The 26,690-nt window shown below is 43.2% G+C and overlaps 1 protein-coding gene across 7 annotated transcripts; it reads right to left on the bottom strand.

Annotated features, from left to right (window-relative positions):
• Nucleotides 1–5,211: 5,211 nt before the first annotated feature.
• MALT1 (MALT1 paracaspase) lies at nucleotides 5,212–26,643 on the bottom strand. Of its 7 annotated transcripts, none has more exons than XM_042021537.1 (17): nucleotides 26,477–26,643; nucleotides 25,525–25,691; nucleotides 23,256–23,377; nucleotides 22,700–22,850; nucleotides 22,404–22,582; nucleotides 22,062–22,158; nucleotides 21,350–21,382; nucleotides 20,231–20,257; nucleotides 19,099–19,134; nucleotides 18,079–18,282; nucleotides 14,867–15,044; nucleotides 13,628–13,702; nucleotides 13,111–13,238; nucleotides 11,412–11,561; nucleotides 10,542–10,699; nucleotides 10,219–10,344; nucleotides 5,212–7,503 (listed from the first exon to the last, which is right to left on the bottom strand). In XM_042021537.1, exons 1-17 carry the CDS (start codon nucleotides 26,626–26,628, stop codon nucleotides 7,408–7,410), a joined length of 2,079 nt encoding a protein of 692 aa, XP_041877471.1. In that variant the 5' UTR covers nucleotides 26,629–26,643; the 3' UTR covers nucleotides 5,212–7,407. The 7 variants fall into 7 exon arrangements, with proteins under 7 accessions (XP_041877471.1, XP_041877465.1, XP_041877466.1 ...); XM_042021531.1 differs by lacking the exon at nucleotides 5,212–7,503 and adding an exon at nucleotides 7,609–9,471; XM_042021532.1 differs by lacking the exon at nucleotides 5,212–7,503 and adding an exon at nucleotides 7,609–9,471 and having other exon boundaries at nucleotides 19,099–19,131.
• Between the last annotated feature and the right edge of the window lie 47 nt (nucleotides 26,644–26,690).

Here is a 26,690-nt window from a genome sequence, read left to right as displayed (position 1 = left end):
ACTTGTATGACTTGATTGTGAAAAGCTGGAAAGGCATTTCTAATGCACAGGAGTACCATTTTTGGAGAAATTGAACACTCCCAGAGGCGGGGCAGCCACAGCTCCTCTGGGCAATCTGTGCCAGTGCCTTTACTCTCCTCACAGGGAAGAATTTCTTCCTTATTTCCTATCTAATCCTGCGCTCTGTCAGTTTAAAACGGTCATCCCTTCTCCTGTCACTACAGGCTCTGGTGAAAAAATATGTACCCTAACACTTTATGTCTATATACACCGTTTATAGAGCATCTACCACCCTGAGGCTCCCCTGAGCACCGGTCACTCAGTGCTGTGAGTGCACCACACCAGTATTTTAACCAGGTCAGCAGCTCAGGGTGTGCAGGCAGGAGCTGCTGAGGGACAGCGCACACCTGATCACAGCCATCTGCCCAGCAGCACAAGGAGCACAGCCCCAGGCCAGACCTGGACCTGCATTTTCCCAGGCAACTCAGTTTTTCCCAAACTCAGTCCCCCAGCTGCTAATACAACACAACCACAGGCATATTGCAGAATGCAAGGCTGATGGATTTTTGAATTTTCCGTGAGCACTGTGCTCTTTTCCACTTATGAACACCTTCTGAGTGCTGGGCCAGAACCCCTCAGTCAGTTCCTCATTAGGAATTAGCCACCTGCATGATTAACATCAGTACCACAGAGCTCAGCAGCCTGGCACACTGAAGAATGCCTGTTTTGTTCCCTTAACGTGCCATATGTATGGGGCTTTCTCCTTCCTCCTCCTGATATTTATTCAAGTATACGAGGATTATTTCTGAATTATTCATCATACAGTATCTGATTAGACTGTGGCGGTGCCGGTTCCCACTGCTTAATGAATGAGCCATTAGGCTTTTGCAGATGGTGCCATCAACAGCTCCTGTGCTGTGTGTTCCCTGCATTTAGCCAGCAAAAGGAGAGCGCTGAACCTGAACACAGGGTGGGAGATGAGTAATACCCATGCAGTGATCCTGCAAACCACACAAGCAGAGCAAGTGTTGCTGCAAAACTTACATTTTGTTCTAGGTGTTATCTAATACAATTTTCTCCGAAAATCTTGGTGTAGCTGAGCATATATCCTTCCAAACTACTCAATACATCACTTCAAGCAGTGAAGTAAAGGACAGAAACTGCCAACAGTTTACGTATACGTGGTCTTGCAAGGTGTGACAACTAACATAAGTCATGGCATGTGCTGCCATGACTTATGGGCGTGAGCAGGGGCAGACACCATCTGTGTGCTCCAGGCACTTCTTTCTCAGAAGAGGAGACCAAGAAGTGAGAGAAGACACTGTATTCCAGAACCCAAGTGGGTGGAGAACAGACACAACAGGCACAGGTGCACCCTTGCTTTGGGAGGGTCTTAGGAAGTGGGAGACACTGCATAGCTCTGGGTGTCAATGAGCTTGAGAAATCCATCCCAAATCACACAGCTTGGCAGGGTTCCTGCTGGTCACTTGGGGCTGGCACCTGGACAGCTGGGGAGAGGAGCGCTGGGGGTGATGCCGTGTGACACAAGGGGTGCTGCCTCTAGGCAGGAACGGGCACTCAGGACCAGCAGCAGGTGTGCTTGCATTTCTACCTTTCCAGAGCCTACCCTGGAAAATGGAATAAGCACGTAATAAAAGAAGGAGGAATCCAAGAGTGATTTTTCTGCCACTTTTCCTCTGTTTACTTCAGGAAACACTGTCCTCACAGATGAGGGTGGCAGCAGCGGCTCAGCCTGGCTGTGGTTGCTGATTCCAAGCTGCCTGTGATGATCTTCCTACAATGGAAGCAAAGTTAAAATCAAGGCGCCTTGCTGGTTTGTGGCCAGCATGGCCAGGGAGTCTTTCAAGCACTCATACTTTCCTTGCTGGTCCTTGGCATCCCCTGCTGGAGAAAGGACATCTGATTCATCCCCACCTACTGAAGATGAGTCAGGATTATACAAATTCCATTTAGTTTGTGTAACAACACTACTTCCCGTGTTGCAAACTTTCCTGTCTGCTGCCATAAAAGTCTACTGAACAAATCCCTGAACACACAGTGATCAGCAAGAGATGCCCCCAGCTGGGGCTGGTGGCTGGCGTGTCCTGGTTTTTTGTCCCTAGGACAGACTGGGGTTGTTTTCACCATTTTAATTTCTTTCAAATTGCAAATACTGCTGCCTCTGCACTGATTCTCCCACAAGACAGAATTTAATAACAGCTGGCTATTGGCTGCAGATCAAACAACAGCTTGTTGGCAGCTTCTCTCTCCTGCCAACCTGACCCCCAAGGTCTACTGCAGGCAGTCCCCTAGCCCAAGGTATATGTCCTGTCCTTGCCAGTTCACTAGATCCTTACTGGGCTTTGGCATTACCCACGCTCCAAGGGTGACTTTGCCTGTGTTAGCACGGTGAGAGGGAGGCAAGCTGCTGCGTCCCCACCTGCTGAGAGCTCTGCTACCCCACACAAGTGTTAAAAGTACCCAACAACCTACACCACCAAAAATATTGTAGAGTACACCTGAGTCAGGAAAAGACTTGTGCTGGCATACCACACCACCCTGTGGCATGCCACACTGCTCCTCGGATGTGCCAGCACTAGGGACAGCCCTGTCCCATTCACAAAGGGAGGCAGGAGACCAGGATGATCCCCTGGGTACAGAGGAGGGGAGAGGCACCAAGGCAGCATCCAGCCCCAGCCCTGAGGGTTTCACTGCTCAGCAGCAGCCCATGCTTAGTTCCATCAGCCGGATTAGCGGTCTTGGATGGCTTTGCCCTCTGCAGTACAAAAGGGCAGGTGGGCAGGCTCTTGGCTTGTTTCATGTGAAAGAACAGGTACAGCAGAGTTACCTGCCTGGAAGGGTTCCCCGGTGACAGAGCACGGCTCCCTGTGGGGCACAAGGTGTGGGGGCACACGTTCCCCCAGCTGCTCTGCCCTGTTACCCCAAAAATTGAGCGTGGATTTCCCATGCAATGCAGTGGCCACCATGAGCCAGTGGCAAGGCACCCGCTGCTGTTACTAGTGACAGTGCTGGGGCCTGCCTGCACCTGCTTGGCCAAATTATAGGCTCACATTGTCTGGGGGAGGCTCATCCTCCCTTCCAGCCCCAGGGATCTTTTCTTTTTGTCCCTTCACCTCTGAAACTTCTGCCTCAGAAGTTAGGCTCCCATGCAGCCACCATGCAAGAACTGCCTTGGCTTCAGATTAGCCAAAAATCTCCATCTTGCACTGCATGGGTGCAAACAGTAATGCAGGCTTAAAAGGCAACTGCTGAGCATCATCTCTCTACTCATGAGATTTTTGACTACTTCTTAGAGCAGTCCACAAATGTCTGTCTTACATAATTAAACCCACTCTAGTTCGCAATGCATCAGAATTCTAATTATACCTTTTGTACCTTATATATACACCACAGTTTGAACATCCTAGGGCTGGCAGGCAGATGGAGTTTAACAGGAACTATCCCATCAACAGATGCTACTACCGAGTTCTCTTGCTCAGTCTGGGAATGAACTGATGGGCAAGGCAAGAAAACATGTTTTCTTACAGAGCCACCATCTGTCAGTTTGAGAAGCTGCTGTCATCAATGACTCAGGATCACTTGTATAAGGAAAAACATTACTAATACCATTCTCAAGACAGCCCTATTATTAACCATATATTATATATTAACTGTATTGTAACTATTGACTAGCATCAAGACTATAGCAATAAGAAAATACTGTAACTAGTAAGTCTAAAAGGAAAATAACTGTAAACAAAATTAGTTGAGAAAGGGCAGCTATCTCTCTTGGGAACCTTTACGTAACAAACCTGGGTTTAATCCTTCTTTGCTGTCATATTCTGTTAAGAGTTATTGCGTGACATCAGACAGAGCTTTTCCATTTGTGGAAACTTACAGTCTCCACAAAACAATAACAAGAAAAGGTTTTTGTTTATCAGAGCTTATAAAGAAAAGGAGGGATTATTGGATTGCCAGCAGCAGAGACGAGGAGTTCCCATGGATTGTTTTATAGAACAGGATGATGGGAGGTGTAAAGGTATCCCCGCACATGCAAGGTCATAAGGGCCCACTGGGCACGTGGCTCTCCTCAGATTAGAAAAGGAAAAAAGATGCTGATGGCAAGGCAACACCAGAGTGGAGGGTAAAACACCTCATTCCAAGTAAAACTCACTCCAGCTGGCAAGCGGCTTGCTCCTGCATATCTCACCACAGGAAGGCATGTTGTACCCATGTTAAAACCTGGATTATTCCAGTGCAGACAGCAAGAGAGAAACTAGCAGGGAGGCTCTGCAGTGGTAATGAGTCCCACCTCTGATTTATGTGCTGGATGGAGTGAGGTGCAAACAGCTGCAGTTCTCTACCTGCCAGCATGGGTAAATGGCTTGTCATGAAGCACAGCTATTTTCTGATTCAAATGACCCCACTATTTCCACTAAAATAAGAGCTGGTAATCCAATGGGTGTTTCAAAATCGTGTTGTCTTGCAGCTGCAACACTGAACCAGAATCTGCAGCAGTTTTCTGCATATCCCTAAGGCAGGTGTGAAACAAAGCCTACAAAGCTTTGAGAATCAGCAAACCAGTATTTTATAGCGACTCCATACCTTCTTAAAAGACTGTTATGCTTCTTACAGACCAAAAAAATAATGGATTTAGTACGTTGTGAACATCTCAAAGCAGTCCTGAAAAATGTCTGGACCAATCCTGGTCCTGCAAGGCAGGTCTCATGCGTACTACTGGCATTCAGTAGAAGGAGAGAGGAAAAGAGCTGACAGGCACAAAGAAGACAGGATGTGAACAGAGAAGACTCCTGGGACTGCTTTAAACACCTACAGCTCTGGCAAACAGCCCATTCAGAGGGGAATAATCCGAGCAGTTTCTAACAGGCTGCCTGATGATAACCCACAGAATCACAGATCAATGCCCTACCTCTGTAGGCATTGATCTTTTCTCTGTGGTGAACACTGAGAGGACCTGAGGGAATGGCCTGAAGTTGTGGCAGGGGAGGTTTAGGTTAGATATTAGAAAAGGATTCTTCCCCCAGAGGGTGGTAGGATACTGAACAGGCTTCTCAGAGAATGGTCACAGCCCCAAGGCTGCCAGAGCTCCAGGAGTGTTTGGACAACGCTCTCACAGGGTGTGACTCTTGGGGATGGCCTTGTGCAGGGCAAGGAGTTGGACTCCATGATCCTTGTGGGTCCCTTCCAACTCAGCATAGTTGGTGATTCTGTGACTTGTGCTGTCCTGCCATGTACAGTCAACATCCCTCTTCACACAGGATGTCAGGAAGCAGAGCTGGCTCATGTTTAGAGAGATGAAATAAATCATAACCTCCATGTTAAGTCATCAGAGAGCCCAGGAAGCATCTGAGAGCTGCTTGATCTTATGTGTAGTGAAGTAATTTGCGTAACAGGTTGAAGACTTTTCATCCTAATTGCAAGTGACTTTGAAAGCTGAAAGCAGGGTGCCAGCAGATTCTGTCTGAAGGGCAGATGGGGAAGGCCTGCCCACTTCCTCCCACATCCGCTGCAGATGCAGAGGCTGGTCGCTGTGGTAACACACCCCCACAGGGATCCGGGGCTCCTGCTCACTGAGTGCCAACAACAAGGATGGGAGACAGCATTTCTTCTCATTAGCTCTTAAAATAAGCCTGGTATGACTAAATTGCTGCAGCAATACCTTAGGAATTAGTAACTGCCTAATTGCCACAACATGGAGGTGTCCTCACTGCATTCCTAGACTATTGCTAAAGGATCAATCTTTAAAAAAACCCCAACAAACCAAACTCCCTGAAATTCCCAACCTGTCCTCCTCCGCCTGATACTTTAAACCTATCTCCAATTCCCAGCAAAAACCTTGGAGCTCAAAATGCTGCACTCTAAAAAGTGAGCAGATCTTACTGTGCCTGAATTAAAATTCTATACAAGGAAGAAGTAATACTGAAACATATCCGCATTACAGCAGTGAGGAATTTATCTCAAGGTGAACGTAGCCCAGGAGCTTACTGCATGTGAGAGCTGCCAAAGTTACTAATTAGCTGAGAGAAGGAGGAAAAGTAGTTGATGCATGAACCAAGGCAGTAACTAGAGAGACAGCAAGACTAGCCCTGATATCTCCTACTGAAGAATTCCATGGTGCAGATGGGTCTTCTGGAGCCAGAGCCAGTTTCAGAACTCTCAGGATAACAAGAGGAGTCAGCCTGCAGAGCTCTATGGAGGTACAGAAGGTAAATGCACTCCCACCTTACTGCAGTGTGGGGAGGGACAATGGAAGAATTGTCTTGGCCTTTCTGAAGCACATGAACCCTTCTTTTGCCAGAGAAGCCTGAGTTTATTTAAGGATTACCTTAAACCTTTCTTCTAAACCTATTGAACGTCCAAACCCAGGTGACAAACACTTGAGTTATACAAAACCATACAGCAATGCTAAAGAAGAGGGCAAACTAATTTAGCGTACCAGATACTTTGGCAAAAAATAATTATATCCAAATAATTGCACTGCAGGAAAAAACCAAACCCTGAGGCTTCAATTCAGAAAGGACACCACAAGCCAAAGAGAGCTTTAACAACTTCCTAGGTTTACACATGTCTTTTAATCCCACCAATTTCACTGAGATTGAAATGTTAAATTAATTTATGCCTGTTGAACTTTTAAAGTGCTTTCCTGGACCTGGGCCAAAGGAAATGGGTGCTGCTTGCAGCTTGCCCTGAAGAACCAGAGTATTTAATTCTGAACACTAATGATTAAAACAGTTAGAGCAGTTCCTAAAGACATTGCTGCAGTGAGAAAATGCCTTTCCATCACTATTCTCTTTTTAAAGAGGGCTCGGACAGATAAAGTTTTCCACCACACACACTACTGCCACAGGCAGACTTTTGTCAGATGATTTGGACAAGTCTGAGTGGTTTAGGTCACTTAAAGAACCCCTGTTAAAGGTATTAGCAAAAGCAGGTTTAATGTAAATGTGCAAAAGGGTAATGAGGTTCAATGGCAGGGTTCACTGTGGTAACTGCTACATGGATGATGCACACAGAGGAAAATCTGTCTAGAATCAATGTAGAACGATTTACACGGGCACCATGGATGCCAAAGGCTAAGGGAGGCCCTGCTGCTGAGTCACAGGGTTCAGACTTGGACGGGGGTTTACACCTGAAGGATTTAGCAGCACCTAATTGCTGACTAATTTAACATTTGTGAAATGATTCAATTCCTATACGCACAGCAGGAATTTAATTCTAGATCTAAGACGGCAATATCCATACTATACTTCCCATAGGGGATTTAAATCAATTCACACACACAGAAGTACATACATATACATATACATGCATATACAAATATGTCCAAGGGTACCTATTAAAGATTTCCCTCGAGTTCAGTGAATTTGTCAAATGCCTTTGCACCTCTCAAGAGGCAAGAGCTTCGAGAAGCAGGGGTATCAGCCCAGGTCCAGATCTGTGTATCTTGAGCTGAAGCTCATGATTCAGATTTCCCCTTCTTTTCTGCTAAGGAAATTCTTTTATTACATGTTTTGTTTCAATAAAGCTTTGGGCTTTTTAAGGCTGGAAGGTGTAGAAGAATATAGCAACTACATATGCACACATACGTAATTTTGTGGACAACAGTTTATTACACAGTAAGAAAAAAGAATAAGCTTTTATAGAAATTAGGAAACTGACAACGTATTAGCTAAATATCACACTCCTAGACCATGTCTCAAGCTATAATCTGATTTACAAGTCAACTGCACAGAATAGTTAATGCAGGTACATCCCATTCATTAATAGGTATGGCACTATTTAACACCCTGCAGGAGGAAAATCAGAAATTCAAGCTCGTGTACAGATTACTTCAAGCATGGCTGTCATCCTGGAAATAGCTATATCCATGTACATATATCCACCTTTCAGCATAGAGCAACCTGAAGATCACCAGATCTAGTTAAAGATGCATTAACATCCCCATCTCAAAAGTTTTATGGCAACACCAGCACATCCCTCAGTGCCCATCCAGCATGTTGCCAGGCCACCAGATCACAGCATTCTCCACTGGAGATGGAAACTAGCCTGTCTGCCTCAGTAACATTCACTTATTTTATTTTTATGATGGGGATCTTAATTTAAGCAATACTACTTATCAATATTACCGGTGCAGGAGAGGCTACTACCCCGTCTGAAAACTTCCTTTGATTTTAGTTTCTTCACACCCCAATATTTTTGCATTTTCAAAGCATCAAGACTTTCAAAGACCTAATAAAAGCTCACTTTTCTTGTGAGCTTTCTTTTTCCTTTTCTTCTTTCACTCCTCTTGCCCATTCACTTTTAGCCCTCAGCATGTCTGTGAGACTGACCATACAACACCCTGCTTGCTATGAGCAGGCACTTGCCCTCATCTTTCCTGTTAGTGTTCTTCCAGAACATGAAAAAACAGGTATCAGATCAGCAAAAATCTTAAGAGTGTTATGTAAAAGAAAAAAAAATCATAAGAAGAACAATCCACCACAGTAGGATTCTGTGACTTTGCTCCCTCTGATAATCTGTAGTTCTCTTAAAAACAAAAGTGATGTCAGTTTGCTGGCTCTTTAGGTTTTGGGTTCCTTGCACAGATCTTAATCCACCTCAGATGCTGCCAGACACTGGACATCTGACCATCAGAGAGGAGAATGCAGTCAGAGCTGCTTATTGGCTACATCCAAGGCACTGGAACATCAGTGACTGATCCTAACACACAATGGCCAAAGAACAGAATAGGAAACTCTGAGCAGTTCAGATTTTTCCCTGTATCAAACAACAAAGAGTAAATGAAAAGAAAAAAAGAAAAAAATCTATTGGTCCAGTTTGGTCTCTTAGGATATGAAAAATTTTCATCACAACCTCATTCCCAGCTTCTGCTCTAGACTCTCCAGGGCCTTGTCCTAAAGTCTCCTAACTCCAGAAGATGGACAGGCAGCGTGGAGACCCCTCTATTCAAGGATGCCACTCTGGTCTATTCCAAAGACATCCCAGCTATTGCTGTTCAGAGAAGCTGAGGCTGTCAGAGAGGAAGAATTCCAGTTCAACAGTATCATCAGTGGTCTCTACTGGTACATTACTCTTTCCCACAATGTGTGAATAATGCTGTACTTCATGTCTTGAAGCCAATATCCTGGAAGTCCCATTGCAGGAACATGTCTCTGGTTGTGTGATGCTGGCTGAGCAAGCACAGTTTGGATGGTAAACACCTGGACAGGAATTGGGTTGGCAATGACTAGGGATGTAGTATTCAGCTGCCTCTGGACTCAACTCTACTGGATTATGAAAAGGATAACCAGGCATGCAACAGGTCTGGGGACAGTTCTTGGTTTTGAATCCATGGTGAAGGCCTAATTTAGCAATAAGGGGCTTCCCAACATTAACTTCCTTTCTTTCATCCATTGTATCTTCTATTCCTGAATACTCATAGTGCAAGCAAACAGTGAAGATCAAGTGTTCCTATAAAAGAGGAAAGAGGGGGAGAGAAAAAGTTATACTTCCTCTCCAAATAAGCACTACAGGAAACCCTTAGAGAGGCTCCAGTCTCCTGGAGAAGCAGAGTGACCGTTTTAGGAGCTGGAGACACACACTGGGCAAGCCTTGTTTCCTGAGGTCCTCTTTTGTTCACTACTTGTTTACTGAACAGTCTGTATTTCCAGAAGCACTTGTGTTACCTCAACTGCCAAAAGCACTGAAGAAGAGATAGCAGGCTGTGTCTGGCACAGATGTTTATGACACAAAGATACAGAGACACTTAGCAGTGCCCCAATCTGCTGAAGGGAGAACCTTCCAAAAACTGTGTGCCCAGGAGCACAGGCTGATCATACACAACACTTTCATCGCCTACTAATGACTTTGTAAGAGGCAGCTCTGCTTCAGGTCAGGTTCTTCCTAAAAGGCATAGGAACACCCTCAGAGCATGCAAGAGGTGATCTGCACAAAAATACCCATCTTGGCCAAGTTCAGCATGGGCCAGGCAAATACAAAGGGCCTTGCACGCCGGTTTCAGGATTGCATATATGCATCAATTCCCTGCCTTTTACTTTTCAGCTGTGAAATTAAAGTCACTGAACTGTGTTATTGTCCATTCTTTCCCTCCAAAGAACTTAGTACACTAACAATACACAGCTGCCTCAACAGAACTGCAAAGCAACATAATTAGTGTCAATTATCTGGACAAACTTGTAATGACTAGTGGATACTAACCCTTAGTTTTTGCAGTGAACTCAGCCTGGTGTAGAGGCAGTGTTTGGGAAGGTCCTTTGATACTAAATAGCTTCCAGTTTCCTCAGGAGTTCCTTTATTGGCCTCTTTAGGATCTACATCCAAGTCCTGTTGCAAGAAAAAAAAAAGAGAACTTAATTGACGGTATAGAATTTGTAGATCATAAAATAGTACTTCTTTCAGTTTGAGAAGTTGCAGCACTTTAGACCCATTTTATTATACAAGTTGCAGCTTGATATGGGTGGAACAGAAAATTTTCAACTTCAGTGGAGCAAGATCACGAGACAGCAGCAGGAAGCACTTACGAGTGGGAAGTCTGTAATGTGGGCTCTGCAAGCTGTGATTTCAGGGGGCTTCTTTACTATCCGTGTATAGATTATCATGACATTGGAGAACTCGGCTGCAAACCCCAACTGAATCTGAACACCACACTGGAATTCAAGGGACATACTTTCTGGAAGCTCTGCCAATAAATAACACATTGTTACAGTCTATAAACTTAGCATATGCATTTTTCTTTTTCAACCATTTAACAAACAAGAATTAAGCGCTCGGTATCACAAATAAACATCTGCATCTCTGAAAGAGTCTTCCTATATGACAAGTGGTCTTAGAAATGCCATCCTTGACCCTCTGTGCCAACTGTCAAAGAAATTTGAAGATGCACTCCAACAAGTTTAGGTGAAAAAAAAGATAAAAAGGTCCTAAACCCCACTGCCCTTCTTAAAAGAAGCCTAGGAAGCCTGGAACTCATCTCAGTCTTATTTTATTTTTCTTAGTTGTCTACATTGAAAACTTCTTTTCATCATGCACATTTACCATACAGTTCACATGGCTGTTTTAGGTGAGGACTTTAGAATGAGATCAACGCCATCTTACAAATGTCACTGCTAGACACACAGTACTGGGAGACTGTCCCAGAAGGTAGACAACCCAAAAGTCTCTCCTCCACTGTCCGAGTGGTCTTAAATATACTGAATATACATGAATTCTACATGTCACCTTGTTCATTACTATCTCATGTAGGGGTAAATCCCAACACAAAACCTTCCAACTGAACACAGTAATGAAAATGCAGCTATAACCTTGAATTTCTTCCATTTCCATTCAATAGTACATGCTCTCCCTTCTCCCATCATGGCAGTAGGACCATCTAAAAGCAAACTGTACTGTACCATGAGCTTTGGCCCACTGCAGGTTTCGTGCCAGGGACTCTGCAGAAGATGTGCTTTGTTGAACAGGATCAGTTAATGCCCTTTTCTGTGACAAGCTGCTGCGGATCTCCAGGGCTTGCTTGCCTTTGGTAAGGGGACACTTGCCCATATCTAAAAACAAGATGCAGAGAGGTTCTTTCAAAATCAATACTGCTGCAATTCCAACTGACTTAAGTATCTCCCTGCAATGTTGTGTGGTTGCTGTGGTTATGCCAGAGCCAGCATATCCATCAAAAGTTGCAGTTTTACAAGTATTCCTTGCTCAGCCCTTCCTTCCCTGAAGGCCAAAGCAGCTCTGCAGAGCCCCGAGGGGTTGCACGTGGCCTGGCCAGCATCCTCCCCTGTTCCTCAGAGCCAGTCCAAGCAGCATCACAGCTCTGGCTGGGTAAGGTCCTAATCAGAGTGACTAATTTCAAGAACGTGAGTAATTCCTTTGGAGGAGATTATTATAAAGAACTGGGGGCAAGGGGGGTATTTTAAGTTTAGATACAAGGGCCCAATATTGGTTATTTAACAGCATCACTAATGACCCACGTGTCAGGACAGAGTACACAGCTTGGCAAGTTTGCAGATGACTGAGACGAATGGCTGATACCCCACAAGACTGTACTGCTCTTTAGAGGGTCCTGGACAAGCTGTGGAACTGGGCAGAGAGGAATGTCATGCAGTCCAGTAACAGGGAACATCAAGTTCTGCTCCTAGGCAGGAATAATCCCTTGCACAGGTTCACAAAGGGCCTGACTCACTGAGACGCAGCTCTACAGGGAAGGACCTTGGGGACCTGGTGGTCACCAAGCTGACCATGAGCGAGCACTGCACTCTTGTGGCAAAGGCACAGCAGGAACCACAGTGCCAGCATGCTGCAGCCTTCTCCACAGGGGCTGTTTCCATGGGACACTTAATGGGAACATTTCTCTGGCACAGTCTGCACAGCTCTCACATACTCCCCGACACTCAGCACCTGGGAATACTCACAGCAGTGCTTGTCACGCTGCCTGACAAGTCAATCTTTCCCTGCACTCTTGAACAGAAGACAAAGCTCTGCAACCTGCAGCTGCCCCAGGCTGCTGAACCCAGGGCAGAGCTGGGCTGATGCACCTACACTACCAGTATGACACCATTCTTCTGTGCTTGGAGCAGATGTTTTCACAGAAGCAGTACACTTCCCTCCACACTTTTCACTTTAGTGCTTCTCCCATCAACTCAAAAATACCATCACTGAAACAGGCAAATTAACACAGTGCATTTCCCTTTTTACTGCACTCAGAGAACAAATTATCATTGCTATAGCACTCTTAGGCAAGTGGGATTCTGTTAATTGTTTAAATGAACATGCAAACAACTGGACTACCACAAGACAGCTGGCACCACAGGACAGAAGAGCAGTTTTGTAGATGGACAATTCAAAGCTCCATGCAGAAAGATACTCAGAACAAATAAGGTTCACTGAAGAGCAAAGTATAAAATTGAACACTATTAAAGAAGCTCAGCATCAGGAATGTTGTTAATATGCTGCCCAGTAGCACCTGCTATTTGAACAAAATGCAACAAGAGCTTTAAGTAGTGTAACACATACACCATGAGAGGAAGGACATGGAAGCAAAGTTGTTTCTAGTAATGCAGGCTGAGGAGACTGTTAGTGCAGTAAGCTGGAGTTCACCTTCTGCAACCTCATCAAGCAGAACAGTGATCTTCTTGTCTTCTAACAAACGGTCCTTAAGGAACTTCATGAAGATTCCGTTGGCTAACCCCAACTGCTGAATTTCAAAAGCTTCTGCTCCTTGGCACCTGTGAGATCATCAGCATTGGACAAGGAAAAAACACTGAAAAACCTGCATGATTAACAGTAAATTTATGTTGGGAATGAGGGAAAGAAACCCTATAATTTGAAAACCAGGTTGTGTTCAAGGCCAATCTGCTCTTCGTGTTCCCTTGCAAGCAGCTGATGGAACTTTCTCTTACAATGACATCACAGACCAGACCTGTTCATCAAACTGCTCATATGAGGAGCTTACATTTATTACAGACAACTTTAGTAAAGCTCCTGACTTCTTCTATTCAGCAGTTTTTGCGCTTGAAAAGTGACCAAGGTTACTGACCCACAGCACAGTTCTGGAAAAGATCAGCTATACAATCTCAGTCATTTCTGTGGCACAGAAGAAGAAAAACTTCCTTACGTTGCATATCCAAAAACAATGTTGGCTGTAACCTTCAGAGCATCCAAGATGAGAATTGTGTCATCATATTCATTTCTGTAATGAATGGAAACACAAGGAAGTAAAATAATAATTTGAGAACTAATAATGGCAACAAATTCAAAATACAAAAAAAGCAAAGTTCAGAACCAGTAATTTTTTTCACTCCTACAAGTCTGAAATGAATCCTGACTGCTAAAAGACAAAAGTCAGCACCATCAACACTCTGCCTGAGGGCAGTGTAAAGACAGAGGCACCATGCATTATCCAGAGAAGGGCACGATGTAGTAACCAGCAGAGTTTGGCTGCAATCTCTGCAAAACACAATTCTGATATCCACCCATTTCAGATTATTTCAAAAATTGCATGATTTTTAAAATCCACCCCCCTCCCCAACCATGGTGTTGTTAGTACGAGGCTTACGTCAATGGATTTTCTATTTGGACAGCAGATTGTGAAGCTGAATTGGGTCATGGGCATTTCATTGGCAGAGAAGTTTAGAGGCTCCACAGATACTAAAGCACCAGCAATTTTCTGTTATGAAACATTGCTCAGAGACCAACTGCCAGAAGTGCTGACTGAAGAGCTGATTTCAAGTGCAAGTTTAATTGAGCATAGTAGTTTCTCAACATGGAAAGAACACAGTACTTTGTGTAGAAAAATCCCATCAATCAGTTGGTTTTTAACCTCTAAATAAAGACACAACATCCTCAGTACAGAAGCAAAATCCATGGCTCTGAAGAGTTCTAAAATAAGCACTTCATTTGAGCCCTTCTGCTAAGTTAACGTTCCTTTGATCACAGTGATTCTCCTTCCTCCTTGTAATGAAGAAGATAGATAATGATGCCAGGGGAAAGGCTCTCATTTCTTCTTTAAGATGCCCAATTTCACTTTTATCTGATCAGTCTGTTTATAACTTGTAAAAAACAACAACAAAAAAGAAATAAATATCATTGAAATCAGGAGGCAGGTATGTACCCATGGGGACAAATTCTAACCACCAGGTTCACCTCTCTATCCAAGGCCACAGGCAGAAGTCTGTGGATGAATCCTACTGATGCTAAAAGCACTCAGGTGCAGGCTGTGAATTCTCAGAACCATGAACTTTGCAGTACAGGAAATTCTCAGCCTAAAGACTTCTCATCAGCAGGAGACCCAGCTTTCTGTTAAGATCCCAAAGAGCTGAGGTCAGCTCTCACCACCTCGGAATGCAGGGGATACCTTTTGCGACACATATCCAGCAGGAACACGTTGAGTCCCGTCTGCTTCTCCTGCATCAGCCGCAGGATATTCTGCACACACAGGCAGTTTGCTGAGCGGTAGGGATTCGGGGCATCAATAGGAACCATGAAACTGTTCCCATAGTTTTCATAGCCATGGCCAGCATAGTATAACAGACCTAAGTTCAAAACACGTGTGACAGTGAGCAGTGCATCAGAGACTTCTGCCCATTTTAGCAGGTCAAAACCGTCATGCACAGCTCTGACTGTGGGCCAGGGAGTTCACTGAAGCCCCTCCAAGCCACATCAACATCAACTCCACAATACACAAACACAATAAATTAAAAGAAGCACAAAAATCACACATGCAATAGAATCAGTTAGATATTTGCTCAAATGTACCAAGTTAAATACTCTTAAAATGCTCTAAGTAGTCATGACCTCTAATAGAAACAGTTTGTTATGTATGTGTGTAACTCACAGATAAGAACAAGGAAATGTGCCAACTGTAAAACATCTTCTCCACATGTGCAGTTACAAAGCTCTGAGCAGCAGTAAGTCTGCAGCTCATAGACAGAAAAAAAAATGCTGAAGAGTTTGGTAGGACTCCAGAGCACATCCCCATTACCAAACTACCAATGGCTCATGTTCAGTTGATTGCAGCTGTATCTCCTAGTTACAGACTCATGACTCTTCTGGGTCTACTAAACAAACAGAGTCTTTGATGCTTACCTAGCCAGAAATGATTATCCTGCCATCATGTCCCTCATGTGTCACTACACAACAGTCTACAACATTTTAAGATTTAAAATCTTCAATAAAACTTGCAATATTTTTGTAGAACAAAACCAACCCGATCATGGAATAAAATTTTTTCTCAACCCTGAGAAAGGGAACTGCAAGCTAGGGCTTAGATTTTCCTTATATGAATAAAAATGTCCAATATTAAAGTCATATAAATTTGCATGAAGATTAGATGACCTTAGAATCAATAATCTCTACTGCCATAAAATGCAGTTACCAGAGGCTTGTGAGATTTAATTGAATTTTCCTATTGCCTATTCCCAGTGCTGGTTTTCCTTAATGATGCAAATTCCATCTTTTAAAAAGAATTTTTATTTATCTAGTCAAAGCAGTCTATGGGTCAGATCTGCAATTAGTATTTAGTGCTCAGCTGAATAAAAGTCAACAGAAATCTGACAATTTATGCTGTCTGGAGATACAATATTCTTATGTTGTTATTCTTACTAAAATTTGCTGAGAAATTTAAGTCACCTACAGCTCTGGCACACTCAGAGAAAACCCAAAATAAGCCTCACCCTAATATACCAAGATGATCTACTGTTAATTTAGCTTGTGGAGGTGGGCACGCTAAATGTTTTCACCTTTTCATTACACATAGCTACAAGAAATGAAAATATGAGGGCTACCTGAGCCTCAAGAGAGGCAAGCTTCAAGAGAGCTAAATAAGGTATGAAGTGCAACTGCATGACCTTGTGTCAGGCCCTAAGTTAAAAGGGAAGTCTTAATGTGATTTCCAGAGTTTGGATCTGGACCTAAATCAGGGTTATATTTGAGATTATATGTATCTGAGCATGTATTCTGTAAGTAATGGGACTGACTGACTACATTCCTTTTCTGTCCTCGGCAGATGACTGTGCTATGTGCCAAGTACCTGCAACAGTTAATATGTTGAGCTCAACATCAGAAATAAATCTGCACATACCTGGGGTAAGTGGAGTAAACATGTTTGGAGGGCCTCAACAGAGACTCACACACAACAATTTTAAGTAGGCTCAAGTTCCTCAGAGACGTCAGCATTTAAGTGATATCAGCCTCTCTCCCTCCCTCAGTCCCTCTCATTTAAAAACTAAGCAGCCTAAATATTTTTAGCCTTTCAAACATATGGGTCTATGCTTTTACCCTGTGTGGAATACAATGTTAATTGCAGCCTACATTTAGAACAGCACAGACTAAGACATCAGAGGAGACAATCATCATCACTTTGTTTACTACTCCTGCCCTTAAGGACCAGCATCTGAAATGCCACTTTCCTGGCAGTAAGCCAGAATTACACAACCTAGTAGGCATCAGGTTTATATGTAGCACGGACTAAACAGCAGTAGTCACTATGCCTCTTCTATTTGAAGCTATGCCCACTAGAAAGGCAATAAATCATTACCTATTTGTGCATTGACAGCATCTTTTACAGGCTTTAAGCCATTAATAGCCACCATGAAGAAAGAACAAAATGATGATTTAAACTGAAATAGTTATTGCCAAACACCACTGAAAAACTGTTCTGTTTACCTTTTAAATCAACTAGCTGAAAAAGTACAACTGCAAAAATGTCCACAGTTATAGAGAAAAATTGAGAAGGTGTAAAAACCTTAAAGCTCACCCAAATAGATAAGCCCATCTATTTCCCAGGGAATAGAAAGAGCAAACAGCTCTCAAAAGCCTCATGTTGCTGCCAGACTGAGGCTTCATGTCAGGCAGGTTTTTGGCTCAGATATAAATGCCCAAATGTCAGAGCAGCCAGTTCTGCACAGACAGAGCATCAGGTAACACACCCGTAAAAAGTCATACTAAGAAATAAGCTGACCGTGCGTTCCAAAAAGGGATCAAATAATGTTTTCTCAGATGGACTTTTGCTACAGGAATTCTGCAATCTGTTAAATAGGGGACCTGGCAAAACTTTTTGCTCTCTGTCCTAAATAATTCCTGGAGGTTTTTTATACAATCTTAGAATTTAGAAAAATGAAAAAATAGTGGCAGTCAGTGGAAAATGTAAGAACTTTTATTACACTCCAAACCAGGTCATTCTTGGCCTTTTCCATGCAAGACATGAAGGCTTTTGCTCCATGCATCAATTCCATCATGCTCTCCCCGACTTCTGTCTTGTGCTTTGTCCCCCAAAATCAAATCTAGGCAAAGTACTATCAGTACTATCAAAGAAAACAAAAGCCTGCATTGCAGTTTTAGGTGTGGTTAAAGAAAAAAGTTCAAACATTTGGTCTGCTCTAAAAGCAAAGGAACAATAACATTTTAACCAAAGGACATCAGAGGATATGCTGGTGGGTACCTTTTTCTTCCCATTCTACATGCATCATATTTAGCCTGAAGTTTGTTTAGGAGAGGCAAATACCAGATGTTTGCTACTTGATACATACAAAACTGACCTACTTCAGAAGGGATTTTACGTGTTCTTACCATAAACTCCTTCATCTAGGAGAAGTAAAAATTCATCCACTGCATTTCGCATCTCAGACTCAGTAAGATCCAGCAAAGAAACAACTTTGAAATCCAGCTGCCTTAGCAAACTGGTCAATTCATAGACATCTACCATTGGAGCCTTGAGCTGGGGATGATTCCAGTAGCTCATGTTTCCTATTAACAGAGCCACCTTGTCTGTGGCTGCCAAAACACACAGAGAAAAAAACATGTCACATTTATATATTCCATGGATTCAACACCTTTAAATTGAAGGTTTTCCAAAGTGAAAAGAGTATCCAATCTCACTTCAGGCACAATATTTTATCTGATTTTACAAGTCATCCCACATCAACAATACAGCTCAACTCTCTTTTCAGCCTGAAGACGAAAACTTATCCACATGAGAGGGGAGCACTTACACTCCCCCTAACACTGATGAACCTGGAAGAGGCATAAATTTTTGACGGTGGCCAGCAGCCTTTCCACCTGGCTCAGTATCAATAGGACAACATGCCTGACCACTCAAGTCTACAGTGCAAATTTAAGAATGAGATTAAAAATCCTAGCAACTATTCGTCATAGCACATGTGCGATCCATCTCTTTATGAGCTTCAGCTCAGCATCAAAGCATCCACATGATGGAACAGGGAGAGCTGAGCTTGCAAGGACAGCATTTCCTCAGCAGACAGGATAGCAATCCTTTCTATCACATCATCCCAATACCACTGCCTCCCAGTGTTCAAAGGAATGGAGTCACACACTGGCCACAGGAATCTGAAGCAGTAAACTGAAACAGATGAGAAGCTGCAGATGCTTCACAGGGTCACTAAAAATACTGGTGCCCTCAGCACACTTTACTCCTGAAAGGGCAAGCAAGCATTGTAAATGGACTACGCAAACATCGACAGCTTTCCCTCCCTGCAGCTCTCTATTTGCCCCACAGGTCTTGCACTGTGTCAGTAGAAGCAATACCTGGGTGTCAAATACATACAGCCATTCCAGCACAAAACTACTTACCCACAGGTCTGTGACTTGACTCTTCTTGTGGGTCTGCTTGAAATAGAAGAAAAGAACAGCGTGTCAGTGACTACAGAAAATGAACTGCATATTCCCCACAGCCACAGTCTAGTGGCACTGCTTTGTCTAACACTTTACTAGTTTAATGCAAGAAAAAGCCCTCTTTTTTTTTTTTTTTTTTTTTGGCAGGGTTTGGGGGTGTTTTGTTGATATTGCTGTTGTTCTTTAGCTGATTTCCTTCACCCTTTCCAGCACACAGCCTGACAGGATGTGAATAGCTAGTTATATAGATTAAGAAAGAATAGATGCTGAATCTCACAAACTGCACATTGGCATTTTCACTGACATCTGAACAGTTCATCCTCTCCAAACGAAATGCAGACATGCAAGGTGAAGGATGCTTAGCAGAGATTACCATCTGGATGTGAAAATTCTTTTATTTTGTACTTCACAGAGGGGTGGCAGAGCCAATGCTGTGTCAAGAAGAACAGTAAGCAGTGTGCCAAAGTGGTACACCTGGATAACATCACAGTATGACAGAAGCCCTTCAGTGATTGAAACTGAGGCTGGGCAAACATAAACGTATTTGATGTCTAACCAAGGGCACTATCTTTGGGAGTTGAGATTTTGGGAAAACTGTATTAGGGATAATGCCTTCTGGAGCAACATTATGGATCTACACTTCTGCAATAAACACCTAACAGGCTTCAAATCACATCGGCTGACTCCAACATGACTGCAAGAAATATGCCATTCAACATATTATGAGTGACAGCCAGACACCTCACATCTTTTTCACCTTAATTATCTGAGAAAGCAGCAATGTGCTAAAATTGAGAGTCCCAAGAAACCACAGACAAGAAAGGTAATTCCCTTTGTATCTGTGTAAGTTCATGTGCAGCCTTGCGTGATTTTATGAACAGCACCCCTATGATTCTCTATATGCTTCCGGTTAAATCTCTTGGAACTAGAAAGCGGTGCTGCTCTTAAGGTGGTATCAGCTCCTATTCAATTCTCAGTTACAGATACATCCAAATACTGTAAAGTTTATACTGTAACCCAGCGAGGCTTCAGTGACTTGTAACTTAAAATGAAGATGCAAAATTAAAGTTTTTCAAAACTTACCACTTACCTGATTCCTGAAGATCACTTAAATCTTCTGTGAAGAAAAACACCAATAAAATCATGGTTTAAACAAGAAGCAGAAACCCCATTTTATTAATAAAAATGTAAGTGCCATGCCATTATTAAACACAGCCGAACCCAGAAAACAAACTACTTTTCTAAAATACTTTTGGCTTTGCATTTCTGCAAATCAAACCTTTTGTGCTTATTCCACACAGAGAAGAGAAAATCCTATAGCAATACATTAAGCTGTGCTAGACACAGTATTGCAGTACAGTAGATGTAAAAACAAAGGGGGGAAAGAGTTACTACACCTCAATCCCACAGGCATGCAAGAAGGTTGAAGGAACAAGGAACAAGGCATCAGAATCATCCCACTGAAGAACAGATGTTTGAAGGGCTGCTGAAAAAGCAACATCCTGAGCAAAAAATCTGATTTTGGTAAGCTACCTGTATTCAGTAAGATTTCAGACACAGTTTTCAAACATTCTAAGTTACCAGGGGTTTCATCTCTTTATTCTGAGAACACTGGAAAGCAGGGAAAAGAAAACTAACGTCTCTGAAGCACCAGTGGTCTCTCGGAGCAGCCACACGCTGTTGTACACAATCCCCTGTGCTGTGAATATTGCAGACTCTGAGATGCTCAGTAGTCAAGGGATGGTACCAACATTAAATGTGACAATACACACACTTCTTCCTCCCCATTGCAACAATGCAAAGGAGAATGGAAATCATCCTAAGAAAGTTGCTAGAAACACTTCTGCAGACATGGAGCTGACACTGGAACTAGCTCTAGCCAGCTCTCTAAGATCACCCAGGTTCCTGAACATCTCCAGATTTTCTTGCTAGGATGCTGCCTCCTGAGCCCCACCAAAGAAATCTCCAGATCTTTACATTTATTTGAATACCACAAAAGAAGAAAGTAGCCTGGTTTTTCTCCTGTGTGCTCTAGATCATGGTGTCTAGAAGAACAGAAGAGAGAAGCACGTGCAGAAAGACTGTTGCATTATCCATCATTTTAAACTCAAGCTCTTAACCCACACATGCTTTTCAGCAACACATTCAACAGCCTGTCATCCCCATCACTGATTTTGAAAACTGCTTCACAACTAGAGGTTTACTTTACCTTCTGTGCACTCCACTGCCATAGCTTTCCTTCCTTGTGTTTTAAGGAGAGGGAAAAAATGGAAGACAAGAGCTCTCAGTTATGAGAGTTAGCACACAAAGTGGAAGACAAAGGGCACTGTCAAGCTGCTCTGCAATCTGGCTCACTTTACAGCAGAGTAAATCTGCATTGACCATAACACTGTACAGTAACTATTCCTGAAACTGAGGAGTACTAAACTACTGAGGTAAGGAAATTACACAACAGTATTGCCAAATAGATCTGGAAGCTATACAAACAGATCTGCTCCTCTTCAGTTCACTGCAAATACACTTGCACTGAAACGTGTTCTATTCATTCATTCCACTTGAAATGAACAATCTCACCTGTCCCAATTGCTGAAGGACTCCATGTAACAGAGTTCATGTCCCCAGCAAGGGCTAAAGTGGCTTTTAGTTGCCAAAAAGCATAAATCGTCTTGCATCTGCTAACAAGCCACATACATGCTGGCAATGCAAAAAAGGGATAGCACTTCTGTGCTGGTTACCATAAAAACCCAAAGCCGTAAAATTCCATTTGCTGGAAGCAGGCACAGGTGTCTTAACAAATTGATAAACTTAAAATATAGAAGGCATGTGCTTGGCTTAATACTGAAGGCTTCAAAAATAAATTCTAATGATGTGGAAGAAATGGACAAAGGAGCTGACCTCTATGAAACAGAAAAACTCCTTACCTATAATGACTTCTACCTTCTTGCTGTCTTCGTCCTCCTGGTCATTGAATACATGACACCAATATGTTCCTTGATGTTCCACATCCACGTAAGTTACCTATGCAAGCATCATCACAATCATCCCAACAGACCTCCGAAAAATACCTGCCTCAAGTATTTAATCCTTGCATCTAAGCCCACAGGCAAGAAAGAGTAAAAAAACGAAAAGCAGCACTTCAAGTGAGCACTTTGTCAGAAGTTATCAAGGTTCTGGAGAAATTGTTTTCTTCAAGGGAACTTTCTCTAGTAAGCTCAAGGTGGTTACACATTAGCTCCCAAGGCTGGCCCACTGCCGTAACTTACTGTGTAGACATTTTTGCTCCCATTTGCCAAAGGAAATCCATTTCTGAACCATTGGTAATGAGGAATTGGGTTTCCAACAGCTCCACATTCTAGTACCAAAGCATCCCCCACTGTCAGGTTTTGTGGCTGAGGCTGAATACAAATGCACAACTTGTTTTCAGGCAAACCCATTAAGCTCCCTTAAAAAAATAAAAAGCAAGTAAAAAGAAGTGTCAGACAACCTAAGCACAGCAACAGGGACCCAAGTGCCTCGAGGAAGCAGGAAGGCACTTTCAGAAGGGGTTTTTGCCACTTACCATGAGCCGTATCCTGAAGCTCACAAACTTCAAGGCGTGCCCACCGACTGAACATGAAAGAAGATTCACTGTTCACTCGGCAGATGTAAAAACCGGAATCCTTTACACTCACTGGACTCAAAACCAGTTCTGGAGAATTACCGTGGGGAACCTGCATCACAGGTGAACCAAAAAATACTTCCATTTCAATTGGTTAATCTAAACCAGGATCAAGCATTATAATATTTATTTCCAAGTCCATAACACCACCCTCAACTCCTTCACTTACTTGAAACTTACTGGTAGGCTGAGAGACAACTGAACTTACAGCTTCCTTTCTGCCCCATTCCACATACACAGCCCCCAGAAGCAATGTGGTGCGAATATAAGGAATCACTGTTTTGTTTTAGCACACTCATAGGATCATTATCCAGCATTTCTTAAAATTTTGGTTTTATGAGTATATACAACAATCTTCTCTTATTGTAAGTTAAGTGTCTTTAAAAAAAGGGTAATCCAAAATCATTATGTGTTATTTTCACTATTTAAAAACCCTACATTCTTTACGAACTCTTACCTCTTTTTCCTGCTTGAACCACTGGTAGTGCACAAATGGGTATCCTGTTGCCCAGCAGCACAGCTTGACAATCTGACCAGAGAGCACTGCTTGAGAGTCTGGCTGTACAATGATCTTTATACCTTTAAGACAGAATTTACACATAGGAAAGTTATGAAAAAATACAAGTCCATAATTTACATTTGCATTTAAATTGCCCTTGGAGCAAAGAACATTTCTGTCATTAAATATACTTGAAAATAGTTTGTTTGTACTATGTATATGCACAGTTCCAATTAGTTATATTACTTAAAGACATTCAAAATTGTCTTCCACTACACAAAATCCATGCTCAAATCAATCAGTACTCGATGGAGCTCATAAAAGATTTAAAGTAGATCATTCAGATATTTTAATTTTAAAGGAAATAATACATCTTATGGTATCACAGATCCCTTTTTAGAAAGATATTTCCAGTTTTAAGCATTTGCTTACTCCCAACAATTTCTTTGAGCTGTTCAGATTAAGATTAGGTCCAGCCTGAGGAAGTCAAAGCAGTCAGAGTTTAAGTCCAACAGAGTGTGTTTTCCTGCTATTCCTTATGGACTCTTATGAGCTGAATCCTTGGTTTCAGCTTTATGCTTCTAACTCCTCCAGAACACAGGGTGGGGGTTTTCTGCAAGGTAAAATTTTCCACTTCAAATCTTAACTGCCAGGAGAGCAACTATGACATGATGCAGTTATTTTCTTAACCTAAACCATTCCAGATCTTGTTACAGCATGATCCCAAAAACAGATCCACTGGTGTAGCCAAGGTCATCAGAAGAAGGGGGGGAAGTCAACGGCAGAACAGAAAGTTTAAAAATCATTATTTGAAGCATTCTTTGCTCTGGATGGTACAACTAGACCAGAACCCATGTAGGCAACAGCCCGAAACAGAGACCACATGGCATTTGGAAATCACATAACCTTGCCTGGCAGGGCAGTAGGCTCTATCAGCTATCTCCACACACAGGATTACTCTGAAAGAGTGGAACACACCAGCAGCTACTCCAAAATAGCTGCAACACTTCAAAATTCCTTGCCTTCTTTACTCCAAAATCACTTCCTTCTACACCTAGCACTGGAGATCACTACCTCAGTTCCTCATTCAACACTTCCTCTGCTGCTTTCCACAGTTAAACTGAGTGTGTTAAGTAGTTTTTGAGCATCACAATCCTCTAACAACCAATACAAACAGCAATTATACTATTTCAATTTAAAGGACAGAAAAATTAACAAGACTTGCTCTTTCCAAAACTTCCACTTTTTTTAAAAAAAGAAAATTCTCCTGATAAGTATTTTGCACTCCTCAGAAGCATTCTAAACAAGTTCTAAGAAATCTGATCCATAATTTCTTCACAGTTTCATTTCTTTTCCTGTAGTTTATTCAGCACTACACAGTCACTTCCTGTACGTATCGTGGAATTTAAAAATCCCAAGATTGTCCTAACAATGGTTCTCAGCCCATGGCTTCTTCTCACACACTGTCCAAAGAACAGGACAGCCATCAGCATGGCAAGGAGCTTGCCGGTCTCATTTCCACTTCCCATTCAGAGAAGCTTTTTTCATTTCCTAGGAGTTTGAATTTCACCCCATCCTGAAGAAGAAGGACCTAAGAGATGGCTCTGGTTTTGTACTACAGCAAGTAGCACATGATCCCCATGGTCCTACTTGTGTATCATCTCCTTGTGCTGCCCCACTTCCTAGACTTTGTGAACAACCACACTGAATCATAGAATACGCTGAGCTGCAAGGGATCCACAGGGATCATCAAGTCCATGTGTTAGCAGAAAAAAATCTAGTTCTAAACTAAGTTTATCTGTCCAGTTAGCAAGCTGGACGAAATCCAGCATGTACCAGAACTGCCCTAACTGGATCCTTCCCCTTCACTTGGGATAAGTTACTGACACCTCCAGACCCAAGTGCCAGCTGCACTACCTGTCTGTCCATCTCAGGTCTATAAGCATCTCCCAGAGGCACAGGCTGACACCAAACCCCAGTCAGCAGATGGAATGGCAACAGCCAGCATATCCATGCAGCCAAGTCCAAGTCTGCAACAATGCTGCATGAAGGCTTGGCTTACTTTTAACCTCAGAATCAGATGAGCCAATTACCTTGGTAATCATCTGGATCCCAACTACCAGAATTCAAGCACTAAAGATGTTTTTAGTTACTGTAGAAAATTAGTTACTTGAGTGTTTCCAGTGTAAAATCCAGAGCTGCAGTGAAAGCACAGCCCAGAACTGACCTGAATGGCTGAGACATCGGAGAGCCTCTGTGTGCTCCAGGGCCTGCAAGGACTCTGCCAGCTCCACCACAGTGCAGCCCCGATCCCCCAGCAGCTTCAGGAGACTCCAGCTGGGACTGCCTTCTGGCTCCAGCACCTGGAGGGAACACTGCTCCAAATCCAGAGGGCTATGGAATAATGCGAGAAAGACATGGCATAGACCTTCTTAATTCCTTTTTCTCAGAAAGGACCTGGGTTAACAATCACTTGTAGATAAATAAAAAGGTTTTTAAAAATGGAGATGGGAAACTCCTAGCCGATTTGAACATATTTGCAGCATTTCCTTCAGGAGTTCAGAGGTTATTCAGTGGTACCTCCACAGACAGAAACTGGTATTAGTGAGTTGGATGCTGCAAGAGATGCATATACCTCACAATTTTCAGCAAATGTATTAAGAAATATTCTAATTTTCACTTTTAAAGTTTCAGCAGAAAAAGTAGTACAGCACCTTTCATTTCCATGTGCCTAGTTCAGAAGCCGTAGAGAGTGAGTCAGACTCTCAACTTCAAAGTACAGGAAGACTGATTTTAAAGTTGTTGTTAAAACAACTGACTACTGGAGCCCAGCCTAACCCACCGTCAGTTAACTGCGTCTGAACTTCAGAGTTTCAACTTTGGTGTTGTCTTAACGCATTTTCAATCACAGCGAATTCAATCAACACAAATAAGAAAATGATGACAGCTACCTAAAGGGAATACAAGGTTACATATTCGCACAAAGAAGATTCATCAACGTTTCTTTCATTAAATTACAGTGCCACGCAAACCTGGGGCCGAGATACCTTCAGTATGTGGTGATACCTTCACTTATCAAGTGGACTTTCAGAGTTTTAGGAGATTAGAGAGAGATAAACCCCGGCCGCTGGCCCGCGCGGTGCCGCCGCTGCCCGCGCCCCGCCGCTGCCCGCGCTCACCTCAGCCGAACCGTGCCGCGGCTCCCCGCTCGCTGCGCCAGCTCCCGCCAGCCCTTGCCGGGCGCCGCGCGGTCCAGCAGCTCGCTGAGCCTGCGGAGCAGCGGCTCGGCCAGGCGGCTGAGGGGCAGCGGCCCCGCCGCGCCGCGCTCCATCGCTCCCCGCCGGGGCGGTGCCGCCGCCCGGAAGGAAGCGCAGGGCAGCGCGGGACGGGGCG

The sequence above is a fragment of the Corvus kubaryi genome, unplaced genomic scaffold, assembly GCF_017639235.1.
Source record: "Corvus kubaryi isolate FWS band 111438036 unplaced genomic scaffold, C.kubaryi_AGA036_p1.0 37149, whole genome shotgun sequence".
Taxonomy (NCBI): Eukaryota; Metazoa; Chordata; class Aves; order Passeriformes; family Corvidae; genus Corvus; species Corvus kubaryi.
Note: the sequence above shows the minus strand (reverse complement) of the source record. Positions and strands in the feature narration are given on the sequence as shown.